Here is a 13964-nt window from a genome sequence, read left to right as displayed (position 1 = left end):
AAGCTGTGTACTTTTCTTCCTTTCTTCTCATTTTGGTTTTGTTTTGTTTTGTTTGGACTTTTTTGTTTCCATGTACTTTGACTCCTTAAGATTTTTATGCTTAGTCACTTCTGCCTAATTACAGCTTTGGGTGGCCATTTTAAACTATTTCTTTTACCATGTCGAACTTGTGTTTGAAAAACAATTCCAAGAAAAAGATTTTAGGGCTAACATTTGAATGAAGCTTCTTCAAGAATTAAAACTATCCTATACAGAAAATAGGGAAAATCAATATTAATTTTTAATGTAATCATATCATAGTCTCTTAACTAGAACTAAGATTTTTGAAATGTCTTTAATTTCCTCATTTAAATGTAAAATACTTAATACCTAAGTGTTCTGAAAGAGATGAAACCACATACAATTATTAATCACTAACTAAATAAAATAATACTTTCATTTGAGCTTATGAGAATATTTTGTCAGGCTATTTGCATTGTAATTGGCACCGATAACCCCTTGATCTTGGGATTTGGATAAATCACTCAGCAACTTTATGGAGGATTTCAGGGAGCTCCTCCCCCAGAGGCTGAATAACTCTGGGGTGCTTTTCTTCACAAAGCTGGTTCTGGCCAATTCTTTGTCATTAATTTGTTACCAATTATGTGTCAAACAAGAGGCAAAAAATGGAGGTGCAAAAATGATTAAAACCGGCCTGTTCTCAGGTAGCTCATCAAAAAGATGAACAGTCAATCAGTAGTTGCAATCCAGTCGTCCCTTGGTATCTGTGGGGGTTTAGTTTCAGGAACCCCATGGAGACCAAAGTCTGTGCATACTCAAGTCCCACAGTGGATCCTGCAGAACCCACCTAAACGAAAAGTCGACTCTCTGTATCCTCGAGTTGCTCATCCCGCATCCCGCAAATGCTGTCTTCATCCCCATTTGGTTGTGGATTTGGAATCCATGGACACAGAGGGCCGACTGTATTTATTGGAAAAATGTCTGTGCTTAAGTGAACCTGTGCAGTTTGAATCCCTACTGTTCAAGGGACAACTGTGTAAGTTGATACACAAAATGACATTCCACCTATTATGATATAAATAAGCCCAGAAGCACCAGGCAAAGCACCTACCTAGCTCTGAGACTATCAGAGAAGGCTTCCTGGAGGAGTTGGTGTTTGAACAGACACACAAAGGATGGGCTCATATTTACCAATAGAGGTGGGGCGGAGAGGAGAGACTAGCACTGCCTTCTTCTTTCATGTGATCTTCATTGGGGAGCTTTATGAGTATATTGTGCAGATGGTTCACAGAAGGCACTGAGCTAAGAGTTCTATGCTTGATGTTGGCTATTGGTTTCTCCATAATGTTAGAAATAATGAACCATGCCTTAGCACTACATGGTCTTTAAAGTGTGTTTTCATACTGAATCCTTGGAAATGAAACTCCAGGTTCACTTTGATTTGTATTTTGTCAATCTCTTTTCCAATGAAAACTCCCCCGACCTGAACATATAGTCGCTTTCTCATTTGCCTTTTCCTCTTCTCCAAGTCTTCTTATTTCTTCTTTCTCTCTCTTTCTTTTTTTTCCCCTCATTCATCTTTTCTCCATTTAAAAGTGAAATTTATAAGTGGTGCCTGGTGCCTAGAGAAAATGGATTGAGAGAGCATTTGCATTGTGTTTGAGTCACACCACAAACAGGATGACACTTCACAGATCTTTCTGATGCTCATTTAACAGGTCTTGACACTTTGCAGAGTTTTGAGGTTCAAAAAACCTTACAGACAATGCTGTAGCACCTGTGTACATGGTCTGCTGTTCAAATAGCCTGGTTTGCTATAATCTAATTTAAAGTAGAGTCAGCAGGAGTAACAGGAAAAGCTCATGTTTGGTGTTGTTTCAAAAAAGGCAGTTGATCACATAGAAGTTGAGTTTTACTAAAATAGCTCACAATAGGGGAACGTGTCAGGACTGGGCCAGAATGGATATTTTTGTTAATATTTATTTTGTAGATCCTGCTAATAAGTAAACTATTCTTGTCATTTATTTAGACAATTTGGGGGTAGTGCATTTCCTCTTCTAGATAACTAGGGTTTTATTGAAATTACAGATCTTTGATCTCTTGGTTATTAAAGATCTAAGGGATGTAAGGTAACCAGTTTACAAGATACTTGACATATTCCTGAATGGATTTTTTTTTATGTCTGTGCCACTATATGATTATTGAGAAGATATGTGTGATTAGTTAGTATCTTAACTAGAGATTTTGATGTCATGCTACTTAAAAGTGTATTTCTTGATTATCTGACAATCTATGTCTAGCATGGAGCTAATTGGGCACACATTGGGTAAATATTGGCTTCCCCCATCAAAACTCAGAGCTCAGAATCTACAAATTTCCTGGGGCCCATATTGATTTGGAAGAAAGTCAGCTCTTCTGAATTAGTTGCAATGATTCTGAGGTTTTTGAGGAGGATCCTACTTTGCTCTTTGGCTTCCTCTCTCTATCAACCTTCCTGACACTTCCTTGGAGTTTGTTTGTTTTTGTTTTTTTGAGATGGGGTCTCACTCTGTTGCCCAGGCTGGAGTATAATCACATGATCTTGGCTTACTGCAACTTCTGCTTCCTGAGTTCAAGTGATTCTCCTGCCTCAGCCTCCCAAGTAGCTGAGATTACAGGCATGAGCCACCACGCCTGGCTAATTATTATAATTTTAGTAGAGACGGGGTTTCACCATGTTGGCCAGGCTGGTCTTGAACTCCTGGCCTCAAGAGATCTGCCTGTCTCGGCCTCCCAAAGTGCTGGGATTACAGGCATGAGCCACTGTGCCTGGCCTTCCTTGGAGTTTTGAATGCTTGACGTTGACAGGCATGTCCCATAGGATGATATAATGCAAATGAACCATAAAATGCCTTCTCTGTCTTATCTGCTGTTGGCGATACAGGGTGATCCACAGAGCACTGGAATCTAGATTTTTGAATTTTATTGGTCAATAAAATTAAAAATGGAGAAACAAGATAGAGTTGCTGAATCTTTATTTTGCCACATAGGACATTAAAAAAAGAAAACTCCAAAGAGACAAAGGCTTATATGTACTGTCACCATTTTTTTTAAAAGAAGGCATGTATTTCAGCATCAAAATGTAGTAAAGACAAAAATCTCAGAAGAAATCAAGTTCTTTCCAAGAGTATCCTTGTTGGTTATATTAACCAATTTTCACACTGCTATAAAGAACTACCCGAGACTGGGTAATTTATAAAGAAAAGAGATTTTAATTGATTCACAGTTCCACATGGCTGAGGAGGCCTCAGGAAACTTACAATCCTGGAGGAAGGCAAAGGGGAAACAAGGCACATCTTACATGGTGGCAGGAGAAAGAGTGAGTGAGGTGGGAACTACCAAATACTCTTAAACCATCAGATCTCATGAGAACTCACTCACTATCATGAGAACAGCATGCGGGAAACCACCCCCATGATCCAGTCACCTCCCATCAGGTCCCTCCCTCAACATGTGGGGATTACAATTTGAGGTGAGATTTGCGTAGGGACACAGAGCCAATCATATCATCGGTGATGTTGCTTTGATGTTTTCTCTCTGTACTGATGAAAATGTCGCCAAGGCTTTTAATGCACTAAGGAATACGTGAGCGATGTTCAAGGGTTTAAGTTCGTATTTTGTTTCTGGAATGGCTCCAGCTTTTGTTCTCTTTTTCTTTTTTGGAGGCAGCGTCTTGCTCTGTCGCCCAGACTGGAGTGCAGTGGCATGATCTTAGCTTGCTGCAATCTCTGCCTCCCAGGTTAAAGTGATTCTCTTGCCTCAGTCGCCTGAATAGCTGGGACTACAGGCATGTGCCACCACGCCAGGCTAATTTTTTAGTAGAGATGGGGTTTCAACGTGTTGGCCGGGCTGATCTCGAACTCCCAGCCTCAGGTGATCCGCCCCTCTCAGCCTTCTAAAGTGCTGGGATTACAGGCATGAGCCGTCGCACCCAGGCTCTCCTTTTTCATAATTACCTTTTTTTGTTCCGTCAGTGTGAATTAAGTGATAGATGCAAATTATATTTTGCTCAAAGTGTAATGCAGTATTCTGAAGGATTCCCAAAAGAGGCCTTTTAAGTTTCTGGGGAGTGTTGAAGAATAGGACAGATCATGATAAGGAGATTTTTTTCAGATCCTAGAACAGTGAATGTAAAGTTATATAAATCAGTTTTGGAGAATGAAATCCTAGTGTGTGTCAAACAGAAATAAATATCATGCCTTTACTTTTGACTGTTTTATTATTGGTCACTTTTTGAAATAACACAGGGACACCGTGATTGAAAATGAAAGGTAGAGAATGATGGTTTAATCATGATGTCTTTTATTCTTTTTTTTTTTTTTTGGTTTTATTTGTGAAAAAAAATAGGCTGCACAGCAGGCATCTTCATCCTCACCCAGCCTGAGTGGAACATCGTGTTCTTTCTCTTCCCTGGAAAATACAATGAAGACACCCAGCAGTTTTCCTTCCTCCTTATCTAAAGAGAGACAATCCTTGCCCGACACAGTTAACAGTTCGTCTGCTGCTGAAGATGAGGGACAACCAATAACGTTTGCTGTACAAGTTCATTCACCTGCACCCTCAGAGGCAGGCAGCCACAAGGCCCAGGAAAACAGCTTTGTCACATCAGAAAGTGGATTTTTGAACTCTTTATCTAGTGATGATACTTCTTCATTAAGTAGCAATCATGACCATCTTACTGTCCCGGATAAGCCTGCTGGATCAAAGATCATGGACAAAGGTAAACCAAGAAATTCTTTTTTCTTCATTAGAGAGTGAGTATTTGTGTGTGTATGGAACTCTGATATTAATTTGTAACAACAATGGTTAAACTCATGCACGATGATTCAATAATTAGTCAAGTGGGGCTATGCCCAGAGATTGCTTTGTAGAGGAGTTTGCATGTGGACAACTCCAGCTACTAGGTCACTAATTACTTGCTATAAGTGTCACTAACCAACTGCTTCAGAACTCTAAGACATGTGATCATAAAATAATGATACTTTTCCACCAATTGGAGAAAAAACTTGCCTCTTTGTTTTTGGTCCCATGTCCCATGCACTGGAGCTTGTGGTGGTTGAGTTAGGATTTTGTAGTCTTGTATTCATAACATCACCTTAATAGTTCAAAATGAGCTTAGAGCAGCCACTTTCCCTGGGCTGTGCCCCAGACAGCATCTAATTCTTAGCCCATCGTCTTCTGAATGTTCCTGTGTGGTTAATGGGAAGACAGACAATTTGCGCGTACTTTGTGCATCATTAGAACCTTTATATATAAAGGAGAGCACAACTTACGCATTCAAAAAACATTTTACATCTTAACAAAGGAAATAATTAATTGTGTGATGAAGTTGATAATATGAGGTTTAAAAAATACTCTGATAACTGGTCCTTATCGTTTATTCAGGACTAGCTTGTTTTTATTACTGTTCAATCATGACGCGTCTTTTCTGATTGTGCGCTATTCATTCTTCTGTAAAACACGGTTACCTGATGGAAGATACTGAGCAGTTAAAGAACGATGAGTTTGGTTTGTATATTTTTGGTGTGCCATTGAGAGAAAGTTGACTTGCTAAATTCCCATAATCACTTGCCAGAGTGTCTAATGACGCAGATGACTGTTCTCTCCTCTCCTCTAGTCTAGTCAGGGAATCTTTCTTTAAGTTCTCAAATTTCAGATGGGTACCCTGCTAATTTAATTTTTGGTACCAGAGTAATTTGGCCAAGGATCACAACTGCAGACCAAGGTGTGTGTGTGTGTGTGTGACAGTGTGTGTGTGTATCGTATTTTAAAAGTATGTAAATTTGAATACTCAGCCTGGTAACTAATTCTCTAGGTTACAACAGTTGTCACCACTCTGTGAGGCCTTACCTAAGGATGCTTTACACAGACCTGCCTGGCCTATTTTTCTTATACCCCTCCCCTCTTAGGCCAACTGTCTATTTTACATTAGAAGAACTGGAGTGAATAAAGTCATTGGCAAACCAACCTATTTCTAGAGGTGAATGAGTAGCATAGGGAGGAGAAAAGAAACTTTATCACTGAGGAATGGAGAGGACTAAAGATTAGACTGTGAGGAAGAGTAGTCTGAACCTGCCCTCAGGTTTGTGAGGTGCTGTCATTTGGACAAAGTATCGAGCTTAATTGTATCTCCTTGGAAGCACAAAATTGAGCTCAGTGGTGCAAGTCAAAAGGAGATAGATTGAAGCTCAGCATAAGAACTTTTTTTTGATGTGAGATGTTCAAAATAGAACGGGTTCCTTGGAAAGTAATGCATTTCTTATCACTGGAGTTGTTTACTCATTCTGAGACAACCATTTTCATTGAATATTGATTACCTATTGAGTATTGATCACAACTCTTGTTCTTGAAAAGATATAGTGAAGAGATGATTTAAGTATCTTGAACTAGATGACCTCTACCTTGATACTTAGAAGAGACTTCCAGATATAGGACTGGTGGAACTAAGGAAAATAATACAAAGTACTACATCTATTATTTTTCTCCTACAAACACTTACTTTAATCATTGGGTCATAAGTAGAACTAAAAAAAATTTCTCACACACACACACACACGCACACACACACCCCAATATGAGCATAGCTTCAAAAACATACTAGAGAATAAAATCCCATTTGCATTCTTTCCCAAGAGATAACCCTGGAGGTTGAGAGTTTTCTTTTAGGACCATAGCCAGAGAGTCATGGGAAGATGCAACAGTCCTTGTTCCTGGCTAAATATCATTGCAGGATTGCATGTGCTGTAGAGCCTGGCTGGATACCAACAGCCCTTTAAATGTAAGAATGAAGCAACCTGGTATTATTTAGTTTTGAGTTACACGCAGAGTGCCCAGCAAAATCTGTACACTTCTTCAAACAGCTCAAAGTGACGGTATTCCTCTCATTAAAAAGGAAAAGAAAATGGAAGTTTTTTTCTTTTTGTTTCTCATTGATTTGTTGGCATTTGCCATATGTTGCAGAATTTTTGCTGATGATTTTCTTCTGCTGCTGGGGATTTGGTTAAATTCCCAGAAGAACTGAACCACTTAAAGTCATCTCTATGGAAACAGCAACCCAATCTTTGCTTGCATTTGTGATGACTTGCTGTTGAGTAATCAAATTTCATATTGTGCATTTTTTTTTACATGTGTGTTTATGTGTTGCAGACAAAGGTAGCTTTTCATTTTTGTGACTTTTAAAAGGTAATGTTTTTGAGTTACTAATAAAAAATTCTTGAAATTCTAGTGTCTGAAATTGTTCAAGGTGCTTTTATGTCAGGGATAGAAGTCTTAACATAGGTCAAAAGGAGAGTTAGGATTTTAAAAGATTAAGTCCTGGTCTCAAGATGCATTTGCTGGAGAAAGAGTCTTTCATCCTAGCAAAGATTCTTAAAGATGAATAACTGAGTCCTGAAATAAGCAGACAGTACGTATTATAGCCTTCCTTTTATTTAGACAATGAAAGAAATACTTTTGCAGTCAGTATGCAATTAAAATTGTGGTTGCTAGGATTTTATGCTGAATTTAAATACTCTGTTAGACATTTCCTCCTGTAGTGTATGTAAGCTATTAAAAAAATAAAATCAGGGTGTTAATTGTGTCCTATTGCCTTTCTTCGCTGAGAGTTCCAGGTTCCAGAGCTCTAGGAATTATTCACTGATTAATTTCACAAAGCATAATGGGAAAAGAGGTGAGAGGGTTAATGACATGTTCATTTCATCTCAATTTTACCCTGTGCTCCTCATTTCTTTTGTTAGAAGTTTTTTGAGCCATGACTTATGCCTGTGTGATAGTAAGTCACACAGTGTGTCTTTCCAGACATATGTACAACACACACTACCTGCTGACAATGCGGAGACAATGTCACTTCTACTTAATGAATGGAGAAACCTTACTCTGGGTGCTGAAAAGCTGTATGTCAGCGAATAAGACTAATACCCAATTTAATAAGCGAATAAAACTAATACCCAATTTATACAAACAAATTATCGGGTACAAGCACAGCCAGAATTGATCTGGGAGTCATGTAGATAACAAGCTTAATTTTTTAAAAAATTGTTAAAGAAGAGACAAGCATTCTAGAGCATGCAGGACATTTCAGGAAAGTGACATGAATGAGCCAGATTTTAGGATTTAAAAAGTATTAACAAAATTATACACAATCTGAGTGTGAAACAGTACTTCAGCTAGCTACTTTGAGTGTTGCTGTTGGAATCATGTAGTATGCCTCCTCAGGAAGTGAGTATGTAATAAAAAATAAGTCAAAAACTGGACTCCATTTAATTTTGCATTATTATATTGTGCATCTATCATTTTTTTTTGAGTACCTAACATACATGTACTGATGTACTTTGTGCTGAAGTGAATAAAATGTGAACAAGAGGGGCTGGGCACGGTGGCTCATGCCTGTAATTCCAGCACTTTGTGAGGCTGAGGCGGAAGGATCATGATGTCAGGAGTTTGAGACCAGCCTGGCCAACATGGTGAAACCCTGTCTGTACTAAAAATACAAAAAGTAGCCAGGTGTGGTGGCACACACCTGTAATCCCAGCTACTCTGGAGGCTGAGGCAGGAGAATTGCTTGAACCCGTGAGGCAGAGGTTGCAGTGAGCTGAGATCATGCCACTGTACCCCAGCCTGGATGACAGAGCAAGACTCCATCTCAAAAAAAAAAAAAAAATTGTAAACAAGGTACAATTCTGGTCTCAAAAATGTTAACACCGATGGGCTGAGTGGGAGGAACTAGACACATTTAACAAAAGAAAGCAGAGTAAAACAGGTGCCACAGAAGAGATACAGAGCACTCCAGAGGTTTAAAAGAGAGCAGGGACCCAAGACAAGATCTCATCTAAGTGGCAAGATCTATACATCGAGAAGGGAGGCACTGGAAAAGGGGATGGAAAGGACATTTGGTTGAGGTTGAATACTGGGGTAGGTGTTCCTTAATTTCAATAGCTAATGGATGACCATTTCTAATCAGGGTGAGTTGGAAGTACGCTTTAGAAAAATTATTGAGCTGTAGAGTGCAGGGAAGAATAGAATAAGGGGAGACACGACATGAGAGGGTTTAGGGAGCCTGCGTAGGAGGTGGCAGTGGAGAGGGGAAGGAAAGGGGAGATGAGAGGTTCTGCAGCATACCTATCAGGGTGAAGACTGATCTTGGTTTTTGTATCCTTAGCACTTAATTTTGTTCCTAGAACATTTCCTAGTAATCTTGTTTTGTGAAGTATCATTTGATATTGAGAAAACCTTTAATATATGATCATTGGCATCAATGGCATTGATCTCAGGCATGGGTGACTCACCACCTGCTTTCTCTGATCCTGTGTCATGTGGCTAAAGATCTCCGTGAGTTGTCATGAAGTCGTGCTGATTAAGTTACCTGCAAATTTGTGTGATTTAACTAGGCCATTCATAGTACTCAGATTTTACATCATCTTTGTTTTTCATCCTACTTCCTACAATTTTTCCTGAAGCTAGGAGTTACGAGTGGTAGGTGGTGGGAAGTCACTGGGGCAAAGGTATGGGAGATGGTGACAAATGTAATCTAGAATTTGGAGGTATAAAGCTTAGAGTGGCGATGACAGTTTGAAAGAAGTAGGAGGGGTTGAGGAGTTGGAGGTCATAATTGAAAAAGGAAGGTAGTAGGTTCAGAGGAGACAGAATGTGAATAAGGTAAGAGGAATCTTCCACTCAGAAATGAGTAAATTTAGAGGTGAGGATTTTATTTTATTATTTTATTTTATTTTATTTTATATTTTAGATGGAGTTTCACTCTTGTTGCCCAGGCTGGAGTGCCATGGCACAATCTCAGCTCCTGGTTCCTGCAACCTCTGCCTCTTGGGTTCAAGTGATTCTCCTGCCTCAGCCTCCTGAGTAGCTGGGATTACAGGCATGCGCCACCACGCCCAGCTAATTTTGTATTTTTAGTAGAGATGGGGTTTCTCCATGTTGGTCAGGCTGGTCTCGAACTCCTGACCTCAGGTGATCCACCCACCTTGGCCTCCCAAAGTGCTGGAATTACAGATATGAGCCACCATGATTTTAGATGTAAAACAGTTTGAAATATTGAGGAATGGGTATTAACAGTGATCTGCCCTGGGCGTTAAGTACGCTAGGTGTACCACTGCTCATGCACAAATTCCTGCCCAGAATACCACATTTATTACAGATGAAAACTGCGTCTGTCATGACAGAAATAAGTCTTTGAAGTTTGTCATGTTGGACATCCCTTTTAATACTATGCTACTAGAATAGTGTGTTGTCAACAATATTTTGAGCACTTTTTGTCTGTATAGAGTATGGAAAACAGCACTGGAAGAAAAAAATAGGGAGTATTGTCATGTTTGATGCTGGGATCATTTCTAAATTGATGTGGCTTTGAGCCAAAGTGACCTGTCACAGGCATCTCCTCCTTGTCAGTCTGGCACCAAAGCAGAAGTGTTTGTTTTGCTTATCATGTGATCTAGTGGCGTAGAGGGTTGGAAAGTTATTAGAGGGGTCTTCAATTTTTCTTCTCTATCTTATAACTTCTTCTTGGTGATTAAATCCTTGGTTTTCTTTCTTTTTTGATGTTATTGATGTCATTATTATTTACTCATTAGCAGGAGAGTAAAAGTATATGCAGATAGATGTGTATTTTTATTTATTTTTAATTTTTTATTTCCATAGGTTTTTGGGGAAGAGGTGGTGATGTTTGGTTATATCAATGAGTTCTGCAGTGGTGATTTCTGAGATTTTGGTGCACCCATCATCTCAGCAGCATACATTGAACCCAACTTGTAGTCTTTTATTCCTCACCTCCCTCTTATCCTTTCCCCCGAGTCCCCAAAGTCCATTTTATCATGCCTTTGCATCCTCATAGCTTAGCTTCCACTTATGAATGAGAACATATAATTTTGGTTTTCCATTCCTGAGTTACTTCACTTAGAATAATGGCCTCCAATTCCATCCAAGATTGCTGTGAATGCCGTTATTTGGTTTCTTTTTATGGCTGAGTAGTATTCTATGGTATATATGTACCACAATTTCTTTATCCACTCGTTGATTGATGGGCATTTGGGCTGGTTCCATATTTTAGCAATTGTGAATTGTGCTGCTGTAAACATGCATGCAAGTATCTTTTTTCGTATAATGACTTCCTTTCCCCTGAGTAGATATCCAGTAGTAGGATTGCTGGATCAAATTGCAGTTCTGCTTTTAGTTCTTTAAGGAATCTTCACACTGTTTTCCATATTGGTTGTACTAGTTTACATTCCCACCAGCAGTGTAAAAGTGATCCCTGCCCACCACGTCCATGCCAACATCTATTATTTTTTGATTATGGACATTCTTGCAGGAACAAGGTGGTGTCACATTGTGGTTTTGATTTGCATTTCCCTGACAATTAGTGGTTTCCATCACTAACTGAGCATTTCTTGTTTGTTGGCCATTTGTATATCTTCTTTTGAGAACTGTCTGGTCATGTCCTTAGACCACTTTTTGATAGGATTGTTTGTTTTTCTTTCTAATTTGTTTGTGTTCATTGTAGATTCTGGATATTGGTCCTTTGTCAGATGTACAGATTGTGAAGATTTTCTCCCACTCTGTGGGTTGCCTGTTTACTCTGCTGATTGTTTCTTTTGCTGTGCAGAAGCTTTTTGGTTTAATTAAGTTCAAATGCTTGGTTTTCTAGTTCTTTTCATGACTCTTGATATTTATATGCTTCATCATTTCTTCTGTTTCATGGAAATTGTTAATTATACTGAAAAGTATCATATGCATAGAAGAGTGTTCTCTCTCTATCTAAAGTGCCCCATAAATACACACACATGAATGTACACACAAACAATAGCCATGTGGCCACCATTTGGGCCATGAAACATAAATTAGCCAGCAAATTACTTGTGAGGGTGTGGGGTATTGAGAGTGCTCACCCATGCTGAAGAGATATATTTTGGTGGAAACAATTTAGAAAGCAATTTGTCATCATCTAGTAAAGATGAAGATAGGCATACATCATGGCCAGCAATTCCATTTCCAGGTGTATACCCCTAGAGAAATGCAGGCATAATGGCAGAAACCCCTTGTAATATCCTCTGTATCTAGCTGGAATTCATTCATTTTCATTGTTTTATAGTACTCCATTGTTTTACTATACAACAATAAATGTATCTACTATTGGTGAGCACTCTTTTTTTTCAGTTGTGGGCTCTTATGTTAAATGCTGCTGTGGACATTCTTATTTTTAAATTAATAGGCTTAACTTTGTAGAGCAGTTTTCGATTTATAAAAAAATTTAGGCCGGGCGCGGTGGCTCACGCCTGTAATCCCAGGACTTTGGGAGGCCGAGACAGGCGGATCACGAGGTCAGGAGATCGAGACCATCCTGGCTAACACGGTGAAACCCCGTCTCTACTAAAAAAAAAATACAAAAAACTAGCCGGGCGAGGTGGCGGGTGCCTGTAGTCCCAGCTACTCGGGAGGCTGAGGCAGGAGAATGGCATGAACCCGGGAGGCGGAGCTTGCAGTGAGCTGAGATCCGGCCACCGCACTCCAGCCTGGGTGACAGAGCGAGACTCCGTCTCAAAAAAAAAAAAAAAAAAATTTAGCAGAAGGTGCGGAGTTTACATGTGCCCCCTCCATTCCATACACAGTCTCCTCTATTATCAACACCTTGCATTAGTTTGGTTCATTTGTTACAACTGGCAATAAATATTCATACTTTTTTATTAACTAAAGTCTATGGTTTACATTAGGGTTTTTTTCTTTTTTCTTTTTTCTTTGAGGCAAAGTCTCACTCTGTCGCCCTGCCTGGAATGGAGTGGCATGATCTTGGCTCACTGAGACCTCTGTCTACTGGGTTCAAGCGATTCTCCTGCCTCAGCCTCCCGAATAGCTAGGATTACAGGCGCTCACCACCATGCCTGGCTAATTTTTGTATTTTCAGTAGAGATGGGGTTTCACTATGTTGACCAGGCTGGTCTCAAACCCCTGACCTCAGGTGATCCACCCTCCTCGGCCTCCCAAAGTGTTGGGATTACAGGTGTGAGCCACTGCGCCTGGCATAGGGTTCACTCTTTATGTTGTACAGTTCTATGGGTTTTGACAAATGTATAACGTCATGTATCTACTATTACAGTATCATACAGACCAGTTTCACTGCTGTAAAAAACATCCTCTGTGCTCCATCTATTCATCCTTCTACCCTTCCTCCAAGAACCTGACAACCACTCATCTTTTTTACTACCTCTTTAATTTTACCTTTTCCAGAATGTCACATAGTTGCAATCATATGGTATGTACCCTTTTCAGATTGGCTTCTTTCATTTGGTAATATGAATTTAAGCTTCTTCTAAGTCTTTTGTGGCTTGATAGGTTACTTTTTAATCATTGAATAATATTCCATTGTATGGATACATCACAGTTTGTTACTCATTCACCTATTGAAAGATATCTTTGTAGCTTCCAAGTTTTTAAAATTATGAATAACCCTGCTAGAAACATGTGGGCGCAGATTATTGCATGGATGCAAGTTTCAACTCTTTGGGGTAAATACCAATGAGTACAATTGCTGGATTGTATGGTAAGAATATGTATAAGTTTATAAGAGATGCCAAACTGTCTTGCAAAGTGGCTGTACCATTTTGCATTCCCACTATCAATGAATGAGAGTTCCTGTTGCTTCACATCCTTGCCAACGGTTGGTGTTGTCTGTGTTTTGGGTTTTTGCCATGCCAGTAGGTGGGTAGTAACATTTCATTGTTTTAATTTAGAATTCCCTAAAGACTCATGATGTTGAGCATCTTTTCAGATGCTTTTTTGCTATTTATGGCATATAAATATATTTATGACATATAAAAATATTTATGGCATATAAATATATTTTTTGCTATTTATGGCATATAAATCTTTAATATAAGGTGGCTGCTCAGAATTTATCCATTTTCATATATATTTTCTTTGGT

The 13964-nt window shown here is 39.2% G+C and overlaps 1 protein-coding gene across 7 annotated transcripts in view; it reads left to right on the top strand.

Annotated features, from left to right (window-relative positions):
- The window catches only part of LOC105478709 (interaction protein for cytohesin exchange factors 1), a 207337-nt gene that overhangs the window by 157791 nt on the left and 35582 nt on the right, over positions 1 to 13964 (top strand). For all 7 annotated transcript variants that reach the window (XM_011736283.3, XM_011736276.3, XM_011736282.3 and 4 more), the window contains one exon: positions 4387 to 4759. In XM_011736283.3, coding sequence (XP_011734585.1) covers positions 4387 to 4759 — 373 coding nt within the window. The remainder of the gene's footprint in view (positions 1 to 4386; positions 4760 to 13964) is intronic.

This window comes from Macaca nemestrina, chromosome 5, assembly GCF_043159975.1.
Source record: "Macaca nemestrina isolate mMacNem1 chromosome 5, mMacNem.hap1, whole genome shotgun sequence".
In the NCBI taxonomy this organism is placed as follows: domain Eukaryota; kingdom Metazoa; phylum Chordata; class Mammalia; order Primates; family Cercopithecidae; genus Macaca; species Macaca nemestrina.
The sequence above is the reverse complement of the archived record's forward strand: the minus strand, read 5'-3'. Positions and strand labels throughout refer to the sequence as shown.